Raw genomic sequence first — 21,003 nt, forward strand, 5'->3', positions numbered from 1 at the left:
GCCCTTGAGACTTGTATCTCCAATTAACCACCAGAAAATTGGAAGTGGCACTGTGTCTCAAAGTAGTAGAGCGCTACCCTTGAGCCAAAAAAGCTCAGGGACCTAGACCCTGAGTTCAAACCCATGACTAACAAAATAAACAGATAGGTTGCTTATTTTTCTACTTTCTATTTTTGGTTATGTCCTCACCCATCATTTTCTATATCCTGGACTACTTGAATGACCTTATAATCAGCTCCTTTAGTTTTTTTCTCCTTGAATATGTTCTTCAAATAGTAACTACAGTGACCCCTTATTTTGTGTCATTCATCTGCTTAAGATGTTTCCATGAATGAGTTGTGGATATCAACTGCATAGTGACTATAATTAATAGTGTATATTGTACTTGAAAATTACTATAACAATAGCAATTTTTCTAATCAAAAGAAGTAAGCGTGGGACCTAATACACTTATCAAAACATCATGTTGTGGGCTGGGAATGTGGCTTAGTGGTAGAGTGCTTTTCTAGCATGCATGAAGCCCTGGGTTCAATTCCTCCACACCACATACACAGAAAATGCCGGAAGTGGTACTGTGGCTCAAGTGGTAGAGTGCTAGCCTTGAGCAAAAAAGATGCCAGGGACAGTGCTCAGGCCCTGAGTCCAAGCCCCAGGCCAAAAAAACCAAAAACAAAACAAAACAACATGTTGCATCCCATCAACATATATAATTTAAAAATATCTCCCCCTAATAATTTCACAAAACTTGCCACATGAAAAAAGTTCATAAAAGGCATACCCCAAATATACAAAAGCACTATCAATGTAAGCAACACTTTCATTATTATTCAACTGAATGAAGACACAAAAGAAGTTTTACTTTAAGCATACCTCCTCCTACTCCAGGCGCCAAATTTGGCCCAGCAGTACTCTGCCCAGCAGTGGCACTGGTAGCATTGCCAGTAGTGCCACTCACAGTGTTAGTGGAGCCACTGGAAGCTGATGAACTCTGGGAAGCCTGTGGAGCCCATGGATTAGGTAATGGATCTCTATTTTCTGTACGAGAAGGTTGACTACCTTCACCTGAGGATGTACTGCTCACTAAGGAAGCAAATGGATTGCCACCAAACTGTAAAGACAAAAAAAAAAAATCATAAAGAAGCTTTTGTTTTAAATAACATAGGGAAGTACTTTTTAATGAAGTTACATTTCCAATACAAAGGCATCCACCCTTCAGACCACTCGTGTTAAACAGGAGTTAATGTGAGCCACTGGATCACCTGCTCTTGGGCAGCACTCAGCATTGGTTCCTGAATATCTGTATACATGCGGCGCAAAGCATTGTATCCTCCAGGGATACTTTCCAGGTTGCTCAAAGCTCGGTCCTGGTTTCTCATCATTTCCTGCATCATTGCTGGATTCCTGGCAAGTTCCAATGTCTAGGGGGAAAAAATTTTTTAAATGCCTTGAAACACACTTGGAATTATTTTAGCTACAAAGTTTATGGAAGACCACTGCTTCAAACTAGCCTGTTGCCATAGACCCTAGTATACTGAACAGAGTTACTTGTGCTAAATGCCAATCAACTGAACTCTGAAAGACTAAAAAACAGAAACAAGATTCCAGGCAACCTAAGCCAGCACAGTAACCGAATTAGGAAAGTAAGTCTACAACAACCAAACTGTCATTTGTTCCCTTTTTTCTGCTTTTTTCAGCCTTTTTCTACCTCCTGAAAACTAACTTCCTTTGCCCAGTTAATGGGAACACTCATTTTTTTCATAGAATGAGGTGTGATTTTATAATCAAAATGAAAGTTCATTAGTGTTTTAAATTAAATTTGCTCTTTCAACAAAAAGTTATTTTTAATTTTTTCTGGTAGATTTTACTTAGATATACAAGCAAACTTTCATATAAAATCAATACAGAACCATTCTGTTATGGGTCAACATCCTCTAATGCAGAAATTAACTTTTCATTTCTTAAACCAAACCGTTTTTATAAAGAATTTTTGTGGAAGGGCAACAAGGGGAGAGGAAGCAGATGAATGGAAAGGGCAAGGGTGGGTAAATACAGTCATTATATTCAATGGACATATGTGAAAACTCTAACAAGTAACTTGGGGATATGGGTGGAGACTGAAGAAATGGAGAAGACTGCAAAACACAACACTGATCAAGACGCACTCTATTTATAAACTGATAGATTGAAGTGAAAATCCTTTATACAACTACTTAAAGATAATAAAAAAATATCCTGCTGGAGAAGTGGCTAGCAGCTCAAGTGGTATAGTACTTGTCAAGTAAGGAAAAGACCCTGAGTTCAAGCCCAAGTAGAAGACAAAACAAGGAAAAGAAAGCAACACAAACAAAAAACACCTTTTAGTTTGAGGAAAAACTCAGACCTCAAATAGTCCAAAATATTTATTTTTGCCAGTCCTGGGCCTTTGACTCAGGGTCTGAGCACTGTCCCTGGCTTCTTTTTGCTCAAGGCTAGCACTCTGCCACTTGAGCCACAGCGCCACTTCTGGCCATTTTCTATATATGTGGTGCTGGGGAATTGAACCCAGGTATTGCTTCATGTATATGAAGCAAGCACTCTTGCCATTAGGCCATATTCCCAGCCCCGCTTTGAGCTTTTTTAATGATTGGGATAGAGAGCAATATCTGTAACTAATAAATAAAAACAAAATTCTTTAGATAAGTAATTGTCTACATACTTGTCTCATTATATCTGGATTATTAAGCATATGACTAATTTCTGGATTTCTCTGTATCAACTGCTGCATTTGTGGGTTGGCCATAATTAACTGCCTCATCAGGTCAGGATTGGAGAGCATGCTCTGAACGAAGGGATTTTCCATGATCTGGACCATCATTTCAGGGTTGGATAAAAGCTGTCGTTGCATTTGGCTCTGTAGTTCAGAGAAGTTGGTAGTATTCAAGCCCAAGCTACTCAAACCTGCAAGTCCTCCAAGTCCACCTTAGATAAGGGAAAAAACACACAAATCAATCAAAGTCAGATATTTCATCATTACTTATAATTTTGTTAAAATATAAAGAGGCAAAATTATTACCTGACTTAACAGCCCAATATAAGCAACTATTTTACAAGTTTTTTTTTGGTGGTGGTGGGGCTTGAACTCCGGGCCTGGGCACTGTCCCTGAGCTCTTTGTTCAAGGCTAGTGCTCTAGCACTTATGAGCCACAGTACCACTTCCAAAGAACTATTTTAAAACAAAAAGAGTTCATATTATTTCTACATGTGTTTAATTCCCACATTATGATTTAGATATGAAGTAACCCACAAAAGGTGCACATAGGCTATCAGGAGTAGGGCCTGGTTGAAGAGAGTACGTCACTGAGACTATGCCTTTGAAGGGTACTAATAGTATCTTGTCCTCTTCCATCCTCCAGGCTATGAGGTGATCACTTTCCTTTGCACTGTATGCCTTACATCATAATGATTCTGACTTGTGACATGCTTAGCAACAATGGGGCCAAATGTTTCCTTCCTTTTCTGAGATATTTTGTCACATCAACAAAAAAACTAATGTATCCTACAGTTGAAATTGCCCCTAAACTATAATTGGATAATTAAATAACCAACGAAATATACTTTCAGGTTTTTAGTATAAAATACAACAATATTTGTGGGTTTTCTCCTTCAGTTCTTAAAAACTTTGGGATTCTGAAAGTGCTAATATCCTTTATTATTTATAATAAGACGGTTTGATCATTAAGACTAAGTGTAGTACTTTTAGACAGTCTTGGGATGAAGCTGATCACTAGGAAAACCAAGGAATTAAATGGTTGGCAATTCTAGCTCCACCCACCCAAGTCCATTAGGGGAAATCAGAGGAAACTAGAGATTAAGCTGTATATAATTGTTAAAAACCCAAGGCCTAACATATGAAACTGTAACCTCTCTGACCATCACTTTGTCAATAAATAGAAAAGAGGGGCTAGGGATATGGCCTAGTGGCAAGAGTGCTTGCCTCGTATACATGAGGCCCTGGGTTCAATTCCCCAGCACCACATATACAGAAAATGGCCAGAAGTGGCGCTGTGGCTCAAGTGGCAGAGTGCTAGCCTTGAGCAAAAAGAAGCCAGGGACAGTGCTCAGGCCCCGAGTCCAAGCCCCAGGACTGGCCAAAAATAAATAAATAAATAAATAGAAAAGAAAAAAAAGGAAGGAGAAAAAAAATAAGTTAAAAAAATTCAGAAAAGCTTCTAGATTACTGAGCACATCTGGTATTAGGAAGATGATGTGCTGAAAAAAAAAAACAGAAGATTTGTGCCTAGCTTCCTTCAGCCACCTACATATTTTGATTATTTACCTCTTCAAAGCACTGGCTTATGTCTAGGTGGTATCCTTCATAATAAGCAAGTATTTTCTCGAGTACTAGGAGCCATGCAGGCAATTCTGAAGCTGAACTAAATCAAGATCCAATTTTGTAGCTAGCTGATCAGAAGCACAGGTGGCCAGAGACAGAATTCTAACTACTGTCCTTAGGGAAAGTCTTGGAGGGCTTCAGGACTAAAACTTATGAGATCTAACACTAACTCCTTGAAGTAGTGCCAGTACTGATTTAATATTGGGCTTGATGACAGCAGCAGTCATAGCAAAAGGATCTCAAGTTTGAGGCCAGCCTAGCTTTTCCACAGTAAGACTCAGTTCAACAAAAAAGATGATTAGAGGGCTGGGGATATAGCCTAGTGGCAAGAGTGCCTGCCTCGGATACACGAGGCCCTAGGTTCGATTCCCCAGCACCACATATGCAGAAAACGGCCAGAAGCGGCGCTGTGGCTCAAGTGGCAGAGTGCTAGCCTTGAGGGGGAAGAAGCCAGGGACAGTGCTCAGGCCCTGAGTCCAAGGCCCAGGACTGGCCAAAAAAAAAAAAAAAAAAAAAAAAAAAAAAAAGATGATTAGGGAGTTGTGAAGCTTCACATTAAAATTAAAGACTTCTCTAGCTTTCAGTGGTCCTGATAGCCCATTCAGTTATGACCTCATCAATGAACAAATCTACTGATGGGGTTAGTGCCCTTATGATTCAGTCACTTCTCAACAGTGCCTCCAGTTGTAGCAAGTCATAGTGTAAAATATCTCCAACACACATTATTGTGTAACTGACTTACAAACAAAAAAAGACAAACCAAAAAACTTCTTATGGAAAGGATAAAAGGTATGGTCTCTAATACATGAAAATGGTACATATAAAAAATACTGCCAAGGCTAGGAATGTGGCTTAGTGGTAGAGTGCTTGTCTTAGCATGCATGAAGCCCTGGGTTTGATTCCTTAGTACCATATAACCAGAAAAAGCCGCAAGTGGCTCAAGTAGCAGAGTGCTAGCCTTGAGCAAAAGAAGCTCAGGGACAGTGCCCAGACCTTGAGTTCAAGTGCCAGGACTGCCCCCCTCCCCATAAAAAGGGGGGAGCTAGAAATATGGCCTAGTGGCAAGAGTGCTTGCCTCGTATACATGAAGCTCTGGGTTCAATTTCTCAGCACCACATATATCGAAAAGGCCAGAAGTGGCACTGTGCTAGCCTTGAGCAAAAAGAAGCCAGGGACAGTGCTCAGGCACTGAGTTCAAGCCCCAGGACTGGCAAAAAAACAAAACAAAAAAAATTTGCCAAGCTGGGCACTGGTGGCTCATGCTTGTAATCCTAGGTTTCTCAGGAGGCTGAGATCTGAGGATCATGGGTTGAAGCCAAGCAGGAATGTCCATGAGACTCATCTCCAATTAACCAGAAAACCAGAACTGGTGCTGTGGCTCAAAGTGGTAGAGCACTATCCTTAATGGAAAATAAAAAGCTCAGGGTCAGTGCCCAGACCCTGAGTACAAGCTCACACTCCTGCCCCTGATAGAAGAAAAGCTGATTTAGCTTATGCCAAGAGCTTCTTAACCACTGGTCTTGCTTTCAGAAGTTTCAAAGTAAAGTACAATTCAATCCCATCAATTTACTAAAGAGAAAGTTACTATTCAACTAATCATAGATTATGATCAACAGCCAATTTTTCCCAGATCCAATTATGTGTTGGTCAGATTAAGTACACAAACACATCTCTTTCATTATTAAACAAATGTGTCACTTATTGACCACTTCATAAATGTGAGCTCATCAAGCACACCTGTATCCCAACTACTTCCTTAATACAATCTAGAAGGAAACTACATGAAGTTTTTAAAATTCTTTAAGGCAACTTAATGTTTTATTTTGTTGTTTTATTTGAAACCACTCTGGAAAGCAGAAGATTGTTTTGTTTTTGTCATCCCTATAAAAATTACTAAAGATGCTTACCTAAACCAAAAGGATTGCTGGTAGCAGAACCAGATGTGGGGTTACTATTAGGAGTTGAATTGGTAGCATTGTTCCCAGTAGTGTTTGTCTGCTGAGCTGAATGGTCTTGAGACCTAAGGAAAATTCAATCACAATGTAAGCAGTGGAGATAATTATTTTTCAAAGAAACTATAAATATAATAACCAGGAGCAATCAGACTAACTCAAAGGATCATAAATACCCTGAGATTACGAAGAATAGAAACATAGCAAAAACTTTTTAAGATCCAACACATACTGCTACTGCCCCTTCTTGAGGCAGATACAAATATTTCATTCCTTTCAATCATGCTGATTAAATAAAAATGGGAGGTAAGTCACTTCAGAGAAAACTGTCAATGATCACCCATACAACTACAAAGCCTGACTAAACAACTTTTTAACCTAGCCCCTTCTAGTTCTGTAGAACATGTCTTCATAATTGCTTGATAGCCAACTTGAATGTGCTCCTTACACTGCTGACCACATATGTTGAGTTTACCTAAACCACTGAAAGAAGTTATCAGCAGGCACCAGTGGCTCATGTCTATAATCCTAAGGCTAAGATCTGAGGATCATGGTTCAAAGCCAGCCCAAGTAGGAAAGATCTCTGGGACCCTTATCTGCAACTAACCAAAAGCTGGGATGTAGAGCTGTGATGTAGAGCCTTGAGCAAAAAAGCTAAGAAATAGCACTCTGCACTGGGTGTGAATCCCCAGCACTATGTCACAGTGTAGGAATTAACGTGGAATCATACTATTATTTTAAAACACTGTTAGCAACAACAAAGAAAGGAATTCAAATAGTAATGACAGGGAAAGCCATTTTAAAGCCAAGATTACTTTTTATGTGTAGTGGTGCTGGTACTCAGGGCTTTCTGCCCTCACTTAGCTTTTTTCAATTAAGGCTGGCACTCTTAACACTTGAGCTACGCCTCCCCTTCCAAGACTATTTCAAAAGGAGAAACAAACACCACAGCTTAAAGCTTTATGTCTTCTAAAAACATACCTGTTTTGAGTTTTGATGACCAGGTGAACAGTAAGTCCATCATGAATTCCATGCTGGCTCAAAGTATCCTGATCTTTTAATATTTTTCCAGCAAATATCAATACTAGTTGTTCAGTATGTGATTTGAAACGTTTAGAAATTTCTTCTTTAAACTAAAATAAAATAAAAATAAATATGCATTACAGGTGTGCTTGCACAGTACCATTCAAACCAGTTCCTCCAGTACCACAAAAAAACTCCTACTACACATATTACAACTCACAAAATATAAAGATACATCTTTTCTATATATGTTTACTGTGGGATATAGTGATCATCACTTTATCCCTAATGCACAAGTCTTACTCTATAATGAGTCTGCTAAGACCTAAGAGTTTATTTCTTTGAAATATTCTTATTTTTAAATCTCATCAGGACCAAATTTAGTTCAGGCTACAAATAGCTCTCACCAAATCTGCCATTATCTATTTCTTAGACTCTTACCTCCAATCTTGTTTTGTTTCTAATTCCATATATATACCTTGCATTCTCAGCCTATTTATACTGATTAGCCTATCCACTTATTTTATCAACACTTACAGTATTATGGAGAAGCAAAGTAAATTAAGCAGAACTCATCAGGCTCCACTGGCTTACGCCTATAATCCTAGCTACTAAAAAGGTTGAGATCTGAGGATTCTAGTTCAAAGCCAGCCAGCCTGGGCAGGAAAATCTGTGAGACTCTTTAACCAGCAAAAAAATCAGAAGTAGAGTTGTAGTTCAAGTGGTAGAGTGCAAAATCTCAGGAGCAGTGCCAAGGCACTGACTGGACTCAAGCCCTAAGACTAGCACAAAAAAAAAAGGGCATTTTTTAAGTACACAAGAAATCATTTATTTTCTGATACTAAATCACATTAGATATCAGCAACAGAAAAATATCTTCCAAGTTTCCTAATTAAACACTTCTAAATAGTTTATGAGTCAAGAAGTCTTAAAAGCAAATTAAGAAAATATTTTCAACTGGGCAGAAATGAAGATGAAATAAGCTGCAATCTGCAGCTATGCTATATCAATGCTTATTAAAATATATAGTATTAAAGGATTGTATTTAAGGAAAAAGATCACATATTGATCATCTAAATTTCCACACATTTAAAACGGGGGGGGGGGGGTGGCCATGAAAAAACCTTAACCTGAAGTGCCAGACTTTGAAGTCAGGCCCCATTTTACCACGTGAACCCCATTTTACCACGTGAACCCCATTTTAGAATCGAACCCTGAGCCAATCAGATTTGTACCTGTGTCCTAATCTTGCTTGCTTGAACACCTGATTGTTGTAACCTTGTTCTTTGCCTTTATAAACCCTGTGTAATCACAGCTCGGGGCTCCTTCCTAACCTCCTTGTGTCGGTGGGTAGGACGAGGCCCGAGTTGCAGCTCGCTTAAATAAAGCCTTGCCTTGCTTTTGCATTTCGGAATGTCTGAGTCTCGGTGGTCTTCTTGGTGGTGGTCTCACGACTTGGCACAACAAACCCAAGTGAAGAATAAAAAGCAGAGCTAGGATCATGGTTCTAGTGCAGAATGCGCAGAAAATGTAACCCATAATGTCAGAAAATAAAAAATAACACCGGGGCTGGGAATGTGGCTTAGTGGTAGAGTGCTAGCCTAGCATGCATGAAGTCCTGGGTTCAATTCCTCAGTACCACATAAACAGAAAAAGCCACAAGTGTCACTGTGGCTCAAATGGTAGAGTGCTAGCCTTGAGCGAAAGGAAGCCAGGGACAGTGCTCAGGCTCTGAGGACTGGCAAAGCCCCAGGACTGGCCAAAAATAAAAATAACACTACACAAAAAGAGAGCACTTCAATGACCAAACAGTGGCTCATGACTGTAATCCAAGCTCTCTTTGAGGGTAAAAACAAGCATAAAAACAATCAAAAGTTCTAGGCAAGCCTGGGCTAAGTACAAGTCCCAGTCTTTAAAAAAAAAAAAAAAAAAACCAACTTGGATAAGGATGCAAACTATCAAAATACAACCAATTCTTTATGAAACTATGTAAGGGAATACTTCGCAATGTGTTTCATGAGGCCAATATTACCACTTATACAAATATCAGCAAAGACAGTATAAGAACACTATAGAGGGGCTGGGAATATGGCCTAGTGGTAAAGTGCTCGCCTCGTATACATGAAGCCCTGGGTTCAATTCCTCAGCACCACATATATAGAAAAAAGCCGGAAGTAGCACTGTGGCTCAAGAGGTTGAGTGCTAGCCTTGAGCAAAAAGAAGCCAGGGAAAGTGCTCAGGCCCTGAGTCCATGCCCCAGGACTGGCAACAAAAAACAAAACAAAACAAAACAAGAACACTATAGACCAATATCCCTCCTAAATACAGATGAATAAATCCTGCACAGAAAATCACCAAATCCAATCTAGTTTAATAGCAATGAGAAATGTCTTATTGACCGTGTGGAACTTAGCCTAGAAATGTGAGGCTAAGCCAACATTTTGGGGAGGAAAACAGTGTAATTTACAATATACAGACAAGACACAGAGGAAAAAAACCTCACATAATCAGCCATGAAAAGGCACGTAACAACACTCATTCATGACAAAATTCTAAACAAATCAGAATAAAAGGAGCAGTGGTAGAGTACTAGCCTAGCATGCACAAGTCCCTGGGTTTAATCCCCAGCACTGAGAGGGTATGGACTTGGTGAGTAGTGCCTTAAATGGATAGAAATCGATGAAAAATGTTTTTGCATTTAACATATTTAATGGTAAACTAATGGATGAATCCCCTCTAAAATCAGGAACAAAAGGAAGATGTCCAGCCTCACTACTTGTATTTAATTAACACCAGACTACAAGTCCTAGCCAATGCAATGTGACAAGGAAAGGCATCCTTACTGAGAAAAAAGAAAAAATATTTTTATAAATTCCTCATAATTTGTGATTTTTACTTGTACATTATTTTAAAAATATATCTCTCAAGAAGTGAGGAGATAAACAGTACACTAGAGAAAAACATTTGCCAAAATCATATTTGGTAAAGGACTATTGTCCAAATACAAAAAAAGGTGTGAAACTCAACAATGGAAAAACAACCAACTTTAAAATGTGAACTAAATTAACAAGATGGACCTATCATAATAGCCCAAATCCAAATGCTGGCAACAATGTGGAACACCAAGAATTCTCACACCATTTCTGATGCAAATACAAAAACTATGGAGACAGTAAAAGAATCAGTAGTTGCTAGGAGGTTCAGATAATGGAAGGATGAATAGGCAGAACACATGCCATCATATATTTGTCAAACTCAGAGAATACCAAGATTAAATCAATCTTAAAGTATGGATTTTGGACACTGATATGTCAAGCAAATCAGACTGAATCACAGGAGAAAGGGGAAAAGGGAAGGGAAATGAGAGAATTACACATTTTTTTTTCAATTTTCCTGCTAACCTAAAACGGATCTAAGAAGTAAAACCTTATAAATTTATGCTAACATATTTATTTTTGAGACCATTGAGCAATTTTATACAGTGATAAGTGATTAAAGCATTAAGTGGTAAGGCAAGATAATATACTCAAATATTAAGTGATAAGCTAATAAAATACATGAGAGATGCTACAAAATAACAGGGCAAGGGGAGAATCATCAAGGGGAAATAATGCTAAAACAAGACCCCCACACACACAAAACTGTCAAAGCTGAATAAAGAATACTTGGTGGATTAACACTATTATCTCCACTTTCTGAAATTTTTTGTTGCTATTGTTTTGGTTTGCTGGGGATATACCCAAGGGTAAATATGTTATATGAATTACTTTCTACGTGTGGAATTACCCATATTAAAAAATAAACACAAGCTGGGCACTGGTGGCTCATGCCTGTAATCCTAGCTACTCAAGATCTGAGGCTCACTCTTTGAAGCCAGTCCAGGTAGTAAAGTCTGAGCCTCTTATCTCCAATAAACTACTCAGAAAAATATGGAAGTGGCACTGTGGTTCAAGTGGTAGAGTGCTGCTAGCCTTCAGTAAAAGAAACCTGGGGACAGCACCCAGGCCCAGAGTTCAAGCCCCATAACCAGCAAAATAAGTGTTCATTTTTCACTCAATGCTTGCCCTGACGACTTACAATAATAACGAACTGGACAGAGTTGAAAAGTGAGAATTAGGGGCTGGGAATATGGCATAGTGGTAGAGTGTTTGCCTCACATACATGAAGCCCTGGGTTTGATTCCTCAGCACCACATATATAGAAAAAGCTGGAAGTGGTACTGTGGCTCAAGAGGTAGAGTGCCAGCCTTGAGCAAAAAGAAGCCAGGGACAGTACTCAAGCCCTGAGTCCAAGCCCCAGGACTGGCAAAAAAAAAAAATTGAGAATTATTAGATTACTTCTGAACAACTATAGAACGGAAACTAACGAACCTTGAATACACAATAATGATATGAAAACTAATCCACAATGGAAAAAATGTTATGTATCACTCAAAAGTCTAGTGTTTTACATCAGTAGATTCTCCAACTAACTGAAGTTTACCCCTGTGTAAGCACCAACATTTTTTTCATTCTACTAAATCTAACATTTTGACAATGTTGAGCTCTTAATGTGAATATCAAATCTTCAATACAGGGATAACTTCCAGGAGACATTCAAATGTGCCCTGTATCTGCTTAAAAAAAAAAAAAAAGATTGTAAGATCTTGTCAGCATTACTTTCTTTTCCACAATTTTGCTATTTTTAATATAAAGAACAGGCAAAAAAAAAATAACTAAAGAGGGGCTGGGAATATGGCCTAGTGGTAAAGTGCTCACCTTGTATACATGAAGCCCTAGGTTCAATTCCTCAGCACCACATATATTGAAAAAGCTGGAAGTGGCACTGTGGCTCAAGTGGTAGAGCGCTATCCTTGAGCAAAAAGAAGCCAGGGACAGTGCTAAGGCGCTGAATTCAAGCCCCAGGGCTGGCAAAAAACAAAACAAAAAATAACTAAAGAAACCATATAAAAACAATGTGAAGAGAACTTGAAATGCTGTCCTGAAGTGACAATACAAAAAATTTGGTATATCAATTTTTATAATGCCAATTTCACCTGCTTAGGGCCCTGGTTCTGATTGTCTGGGAAGAAAATAAGACAAGTATGGAGGTAAGACATGAAATTCAAAGTGTTACCAGGAGAGAATGTTTTTGAGACATGCATACCTTAATTCAAATCTTGGTTTTGTAATTTTATAGTTGTGTAAACTGGGGATGCTACTTGTCTCTGAACCTTGGTTTCTTCATCAGTAAAATGGAGATAGTATTTATTTTGCAGGGCTGATGGCAGAATTAAGAGATGTGTCAACTACATGGTGCAGTACCTATATTCAGACAAGAGATTCAAGTATGGCTATCTTAATTGTGTAAAGATAAACTAAATTATAAACACTCTTAAAAGAACTGAAGTTGAGTATGACATAGCTCAGTAGTAAAGTACATGCTTAGCATGGGAGATGCTGGGTTCAATTCTCAGAACACACATACAAACAAAAGGTTCATCTGATTTTAAAAGAAACATATCTGTTCCTGCATCTGCTGTTCCTTTTAAAGGAACAAAATATTCCACAATCCAAACTTATCTTTCAATAGATGGACTATAACCCCCCCTATTAAATATCTGCAGGGATAGAAAAAAGAGACAGAGACAGACAGGCATGGTGGGTACAGGCCTATAATCCCAGAACTCAAGAGACTGAAGCAAGTGAGCCATAGGTACCACACTAGCCTGGGATACAGTGATGTGACACAACACATACACATATAAACACACAGAGTTCTATAATCAAAGTTTCCTTGGAATGCTTTTCTAAATATAAGTCTAAGTAATATATTTGAATACATTATAATTCTTCAAGAATATCTGAATCTATTTTTACCCAATATTGCTAAAGTTACTTTGAAATCGATATGTCACTTTAAGAACATTCATATTAAATAAGCCATCCATAAGAAAGTTTTGTTAGTTATCACTTTTCAACAAACTATGTTTTTCCCATCTATATGTGGGCATATTCTTTAAGGGTCCTCTCCCATCTATGTGTAGGCATATTCTTTAAGGGTCCTCTGTTGCGAAATCTTCAAACTCAATAGTGACCGACAGTGCAAAGAAAAAGACCTAATACAAATAAAGGATATAAGCACTAGCCAAGTACTGTATGCATATTATCTTATGAAATCTTCTAAACAATCTAAAGAAGGAAGAATTACATCACATTAAAAATGCAAGAAAGACAGGCATTGGTGGCTCATACCTGGAATCCTAGCTACTTAGGAGGCTGAGATATGAAGATCACAATTGGAAGTCAGACAAGGCAGGAAGTTCCATGAGACATCAATCTCCAATTAATCAACAACAAAAAAAGCTGGAAATGGAGCTGTGGCTCAAGTGACAGAGCACTGGCTTTGAATGAAAAAGCTCAGACAGCAGCACCCAGGTCCTGAGTTCAAGCCCCAGGACTGGAACAGATAGGGAGATACACCCGCCAATGAAGCTTTGATGAGTACAGTTCTATGACTACTGTCAGGTTTTCCCAACCACAACATTCATATTCCCTGAGATTGCAAATCATATTTCAATCTACCTTTGTTAGCAACAACATGGCAACTCATTTTTCCCTTTCTCAAAAATCAATACTAGAAAAATGGCTGGGCATGGTGGCTCAAGCATATAAACCCTAGCTACTTGGGAGGTAGAAATCTAGAGGACTGTAGTTGCAGAAAAAGAACCCCATTCAAGGAAAAGCACTAGGTGTGGTGGCACACCTGTCATCACACAAGGAAGGGAACTATAGTATATATAGTCAGCCCGAACAAGAAAAGATCCTAACTGAAAAGTAACTAAAAGTGAGCTAGAGGCATAGCTTAAGTGGTAAAACACTAGCGCTGCAAACAAGCTGAACAAATATGAGAGCTGAGGGCTGGGGATATAGCCTAGTGGCAAGAGCGCCTGCCTCGGATACACGAGGCCCTAGGTTCGATTCCCCAGCACCACATATACAGAAAACAGCCAGAAGCGGTGCTGTGGCTCAAGCGGCCGAGTGCTAGCCTTGAGCGGGAAGAAGCCAGGGACAGTGCTCAGGCCCTGAGTCCAAGGCCCAGGACTGGCCAAAAAAAAAAAAAAAAGAGAGAGAGCTGAATTCAAAGCCAGGTATTGGTGAAATTAGAAAGTACTGGTTAAACAGACAGAGACAGAGAGCCCATGAACAAATAAGCAAAACAGCCTGAGGGTATGGCCCAAATGGCAAAGACTGCTTAGTAAGCAGGAGGTCTGACTTCAAAAGCTATTACCACTAGGGGCTGGAAGTATGGTTTAGCGGTAGAGTGCTTGCCTTACATGCAAAAGTCCTGGGTTCAATTCCTCAGCACCACATAAAGCAAAAAAGAGCCAGAAGGGGTGCTGTGTGGCTCAAGTGGTAGAGTATTAGCCTTGAGCAAAAAGAAGCTAGGGACAGTGTTCAGGCCCTGAGTCCAAGCCCCAGGACAAGCATAAATAAATAAATAGATAGATAGATAGATAGATAAGATAGATAGATAGATAAATAAATAAATAAATGAGAAACCTATTTTTTTTAAAAAAAAAAGCTATTACCACCACCAAAATTACCCCCAAAAAGCACTAGTGAAATGGAAAAACGGTCAAGATAATACAAGTAAAAACAAACAAGCAAACAATGAGTAAGCTAAAGTAAGCTATGTGGATAGTGATTCACTTGTTTATTAGGAATAAAACCAATTATGAGTATAGAGATGAATACCTTTCTAGGAAGAATCACTTTAAACAAGTAACATCTTTTTTTCTAAAGGGTTCTTTTACTTCATACGCTCACATATTATTTGAATCTTCATGGAGTAATAACATGTACATTTTCCTTTGTATTTTGTCCGTCCGTCCGTCCCCCCCCCCCCCCCCCGCATGTGCGCACACACACATATGCAGGTGTGTACCTACTGGGGCTTAAACTCAGGGCCTGGGTGCTGTCCCTAAGCTTTTGCACTCAAGGCCAGTGCTCTGGCATTTGAGACACAGCTCCATTTCCAGCTTTTTTGCTGGTTAGCTGGAGATGAGTCTCACAGACTTCAAGAACTGGTTCAAGTGGTACAGCACTTTTAAAGGCTGGCTGAATCCCAAAAAAAGGAGGGAGGGATTATGCCTTGCGAAAATACACGGCAATATTTATGAAGGCTCAGATTGAGGAGGAAAGAGCTAGTGATTTAAGAATACCACAAATGGCTAGAATATAGTGAAAAGGAATATGGTATTCACACTTCAAAACCTTTACTAGTTATGCTAATTTGGTAGTTACTAGCTACATACGTCTACAGTACCAGGTGAAACAAGACTAGTTCATGTGATCTCAACGTATACACAAGAGATTTGAAAGGCTTGGCATAAAAAATGTAAACTATGGCCAGTTGTGAGGCTCATGCTTGTTTGTAATCCCAGCTACTACATAGGCAAGATTCAAAGGACAGAGGTTCTATTCTGGCTCTGACAAAGTTAGTGAGACCCCATCTCAGCCACTAAGGTGGGGGAATGGGTCGAGTGTTTGTGATCCCAATTATGGCTATGTAAAAGGCACAAGGACACAATCTGAGGCTTGCTCCAAGCAAAAATGCAAAATTTTATCAGAAAAATAACAAAAGCACAGAAAAGGCTGACATAGGTAGCTCAAAGTAGTAGCATGCCCACCTAGAAAGCATGAGAGGAGGCCCCAAGTTCAAACCCAGTACTGCCCCTACACAAAAAAGTAAATATTACATATTGAGTAAATATTACATATTGAGTATAACAACTTTCAATATACTGGATTAAATAAAACACATTACAGTTACAAGCTAGGTTGGGCACCAGTGGCCCACACGTGAACTCTTAGCTACTCAGGAGGCTGAGACTGGGAGAATTTTCATTTGAAGGCAGTCTGGGCAGAAATTTTTTTTTTTTTTTTTTTAAGATTCTGTGAGGGCTGGGGATATGGCCTAGTGGCAAGAGGGCTTGCCTCATATACATGAAGCCTTGGGTTCAATTCTCCAGCACCACATATATAGAAAACGGCCAGAAGTGGCACTGTGGCTCAAGTGGCAGAGTGCTAGCCTTGAGCAAAAAGCCAGGGACAGTGCTCAGGCCCTGAGTCCAAGCCCCAAAACTGGCCAAAAAAAAAAAAAGATTCTGTGAGATTCTACAAACTAATCCCTAAAAGGCTAGACTGGAGGTATGGCTCACGTCGTTAAAGCACTAGACCATGATGAGTCCTGACTCCAGTACCTCCCTAAAAATGAAACAAAAATAAAAATTTACAAGCAAGGGCTGGGGATATAGCCTAGTGGCAAGAGTGCCTGCCTCGGATACACGAGGCCCTAGGTTCGATTCCCCAGCACCACATATACAGAAAACGGCCAGAAGCGGCGCTGTGGCTCAAGTGGCAGAGTGCTAGCCTTGAGCGGGAAGAAGCCAGGGACAGTGCTCAGGCCCTGAGTCCAAGGCCCAGGACTGGCCAAAAAAAAAAAAAATTTACAAGCAAAAAGGCAAAAGCTACCCAAGTAACCACAAATGAATAGATACGCTTAATAGATAAGTGTAAGTAAAGCAGGCCAATCACAAATGAGCAAAATATTGTATGAACTGATTCCACGTCTGTGAAATTCATATAGTTAAATTCATGGAGATAAAAGAATGGACAAGAGAGGACCTATTAGGTCAGGATTCAGTCCTTAGATGAAAAGAATTCTGGAGAGGGAAAATGGTAATATAGGTGCACAGCAATTCCCATGCAATAAAAATTAAAAATAGCTGGGGCATGCCTATAATCCCAGCACTTAGTGGGCTAAGGCAGTAGAACTATAAGTTCAAGATCAACCTAGTCCACATAACTGCCTCAAAAAAGAGATGGTTAGCCGGTGTTTCATGGGTTGTTTTTTTCTTTTTTTTTTTGTTTTTTGTTTTGTTTTTTGGTCAGTCCTGGGGCTTGGACTCAGGGCCTGAGCACTGTCCCTGGCTTCTTTTTGCTCAAAGCTAAGCACTCTATCACTTGAGCCACAGTGCCTCTTCCAGCTTTTTCAGTTTATGTGGTGCTGAGGGATCCAACCCAGGGCTTCATGTATGCGAGGCAAGTACTCTATTGCTAAGCTATATTCCCAGCCCATTTCATGTATTTTTTTTTTTTTGCCAGTCCTGGGGCTTGAACTCAGGGCCTGAGCACTGTCCCTGGCTTCTTTTTGCTCAAGGCTAGCACTCTGCCACTTGAACCACAGTGCCACTTCTGGCCATTTTCTGTATATGTGGTGCTGAGGAATTGAACCCAGGGCCTCATGTATACGAGGCAAGCACTGCTGCCACTAGGCCATATTCCCAGCCCCCATTTCACGTATTTTTAACACACAGAAAAACAAAACTTTAGTGGACTAAGTTAAATGTTCACTAAAAATTTACATGTGACTCACATTCTTACTAGACTGTTTAGATATCATTACAAAAATGTTTTTTTCCTTTCTTTTCTTTTTGATGCCAGTACTGGGGCTTGAACTCAGTGCCTGGGTGCTTATCTCTTAGCTTTTTCACTCAAGACTATTGCTCTACCACTTAAGCCACAGTTCTGCTTCCTGCTTTTTGGTGGTGGTTAATTGGAGATATAAATTTCAGACCTACCTTCCTGGTCTGGCTGTAATTGCAATCCTAAGATCTCAGCCTCCTGAGTAATTAGGACTATACTTGTGAGCCACTAGTACTCTGCATGAGAAGGGTTTTGATAACAAGACATAGAAGTATAAGCCCTAAAACTTTTGCAAACTTCCGGCAAAATGTTACATAATAAATATCTTTGTCTCTCTGGACCAGGTGATGTTTGAAAAGAAGCTACATCTAGTAGGGATAATGGTAATATTCATTGGTGGTGGTAAAACAAATCCACCAATTGATCCCTGCCCTGTGGTACCTACTTTGAGTAATAGTTACTTAATTTTTTTGAGCTGGTCTAATTACTGGTAGCTTGAAATCAACAGTGGTAAGAATTCTTACATCATGGGAATCATTCTCAAACACTGCAAATCAGTGCTGTTTTTCCTGAAGAACTGGTTGATTGACATCTAAACCACATTAGTCATTAGCTATCTTTGACAACAATTCATAGTTTGCAAATCATATTCTAGATTCTATAAACTAGGTAAAAAAGGCTATTCTGGGTGAACAATGCACAAGCAAGAGAGAGATGCAAGAATCAACATCCTGAGGCTTTTAAGCATTGTCCTGAGAGAATAGTGAGCTAAGGGAGAACAGCTTACAATGAAGCTTCCAGAGGACGGAAGCTGTGAGATTAAATCCATACTGAACTTGGTCAAGGTTTATCAACTAGTAATTAAATCTGGATTACTGTGCACAATGTTCTAGATTCACCTGTAAACAAATGTTTACTAACCACATACGATATCCTAGGTTATGGAAACACTGTGTAACTCCGTCCCTCTCTAGTAGAGGAGAATTAACCACAGAAATATAAACTTTTAAACTGCAATAAATTATACTAAAACCAGAACATAAATAATCCTTGCTATTCAGGAGGCTGAGACCTAGAAGACCTTGGTTCAAAGCTAGCCTGGGCAGAAAAGTCTGAAAGACTCCATCTCCAATTAACTCTTAATATGTTAAACTAGAAGGTGTGGCTCAAGTGATAGGGCACACTATGAGCAAGAAAGTCTAGTCATGAGTTCCAACACCAGCACACATACATCAGAAGGAAGGAGGGAGGGAGGGAGGGAGGGAGGGAGGGAGGGAGGGAGGGAGGGAGGGAGGGAGGGAGGGAAGGAGGAGAGGGAGGGGGAGAGAGCACAAGCACTATGATAAAGTACCAGGGGATCCCAATATAGTCTGGACAATGAGGATAGTTCTTTGATTTTTTTTTTTTTTGGCCAGTCTTGGGCCTTGAACTCAGTGCCTGAGCACTGTCCCTGGCTTTTTTTTGCTCAAGGCTAGCACTCTGCCACTTGAGCCACAGCACCACTTCTGGCCGTTTTCTATATATGTGGTGCTGAGAAATCAAACCCAGGGCTTCATGTATTCAAGGCAAGCACTCTACCACTAGGCCCTATTACCAGCCCCAGGACAGTTCTTTGATTTTGCACTGCGTTTTGCACTGTGATTTAAAGGATGTGTGGGACCTAACAAAGATTGGGAGGCAAGCCAAGTAGCAAGAACAAGCTGTACAAATGTTCTGAGGCAGAGGAGAACAATATAATAACAGGCAAGGAACTATAAAGATAATTCAGTAAACTAGAGAGTAAGAAGAAATCAGCAGAGAATAGAGATGTAGGCCAGAGCTACCACATAGGGCCTCACTACCAAATGATAGATGCTATGATCAAAGAGAAGCCATTATTTTTACTCAGAATGACATGATCTGATTAATAATTTCCACGTATTATATAGGAATGAATGGGGGAAATGAAGGCCTTATATAAAAGTAGGGAGATTGGCAGATTACTATAATTTCTAGTCAAACTACTAATGGCAACTTAGTCCTTCTTTAAGTACCTATTTATTAATTAAATATTGTACAACTATTTTTGGTCTCAGAACATAATTTCAATTTCAGAATTCAAGTTTTATCCACTGATATTTACTGTATTGGAAACTAAAACTTGAAAATTCTTTGAAAAATGTTTAGCCTAAAAAATTCCGATATGTGTTAGTGTGCTTCTGAAAAAAATAGTAATGAGAACAGCAGTTCTACATTTTTGTAAATCATTCATAGTCTAACATAAATGACAGTCAGGTTATGTATCTGTTGCAGTTATCTCACTTTTTATTTTTTTGCCAGTCCTGGGCCTTGGACTCAGGGCCTGAGTACTATCCCTGGCTCCTTTTTGCTCAAGGCTAGCACTCTGCCACTTGAGCCACAGCGCCACTTCTGGCCATTTTCTATATATGTGGTGTTCGGGAATTGAACCCAGGGCCTTATGTATAGGAGGCAAGCACTCTTGCCACTAGGTCATATTCTCAGCCCAGTTATCTCACCTTTTAAAGCCTCTGCCAAAGTACACTGTTCGTTTTTCCCAACAATTAGACTGCAAGATATGATTATCGGGCTGGGGATATAGCCTAGTGGCAAGAGTGCCTGCCTCGGATACACGAGGCCCTAGGTTCGATTCCCCAGCACCACATATACAGAAAACGGCCAGAAGCGGCGCTGTGGCTCAAGTGGCAGAGTGCTAGCCTTGAGCAGGAAGAAGCCAGGGACAGTGCTCAGGCCCTGAGTCCAAGGCCCAGGACTGGCCAAAAAAAAAAAAAAAAAAGATATGATTATCTGAAAATTATTACCAAAGTGGTTTGGTCTCATGGTTAAAAGGGTATTAGAGACCACCACCACCACCCCACCCCCCCCCCCCCGCAGACTACAATAAGAGCATTGCTCAAGCAGCAGTAAAAGGCAAAGTAAATACCATCAGCAACTAAGAGGGCTATAGTTTTTGGGGTTTTGTTTTTTTTTAAGACAGAAATAACAAGTGTTAAGTGAAAATGTGGTAACTGGAGTCCTCATGCATGCTGGAGGTAAATGCAAAATGGTATGTGGTCACTTTGGAAAGTAGTTTGGCAGCTCTTCATAAAGTTAAAGACCTACCATGCAACCCACAATTCCATTCCTAGGGATACACTCAAGAAAAATGAAGACATTATGTCCACACAAA

The 21,003-nt window shown here is 39.7% G+C and overlaps 1 protein-coding gene across 3 annotated transcripts in view; it reads right to left on the minus strand.

Annotated features, from left to right (window-relative positions):
- Positions 1 to 21,003, minus strand: part of Ubqln1 (ubiquilin 1) — a 39,181-nt gene that overhangs the window by 14,002 nt on the left and 4,176 nt on the right. For all 3 annotated transcript variants that reach the window (XM_048331231.1, XM_048331223.1, XM_048331216.1), the window contains exons 2-6: positions 7,306 to 7,457; positions 6,280 to 6,392; positions 2,696 to 2,958; positions 1,260 to 1,418; positions 871 to 1,108 (exon numbers count right to left, since the gene is read on the minus strand). In XM_048331231.1, coding sequence (XP_048187188.1) covers positions 871 to 1,108; positions 1,260 to 1,418; positions 2,696 to 2,958; positions 6,280 to 6,392; positions 7,306 to 7,457 — 925 coding nt within the window. The remainder of the gene's footprint in view (positions 1 to 870; positions 1,109 to 1,259; positions 1,419 to 2,695; positions 2,959 to 6,279; positions 6,393 to 7,305; positions 7,458 to 21,003) is intronic.

This window comes from Perognathus longimembris, chromosome 1 (assembly GCF_023159225.1).
Source record: "Perognathus longimembris pacificus isolate PPM17 chromosome 1, ASM2315922v1, whole genome shotgun sequence".
Classification (NCBI taxonomy): domain Eukaryota; kingdom Metazoa; phylum Chordata; class Mammalia; order Rodentia; family Heteromyidae; genus Perognathus; species Perognathus longimembris.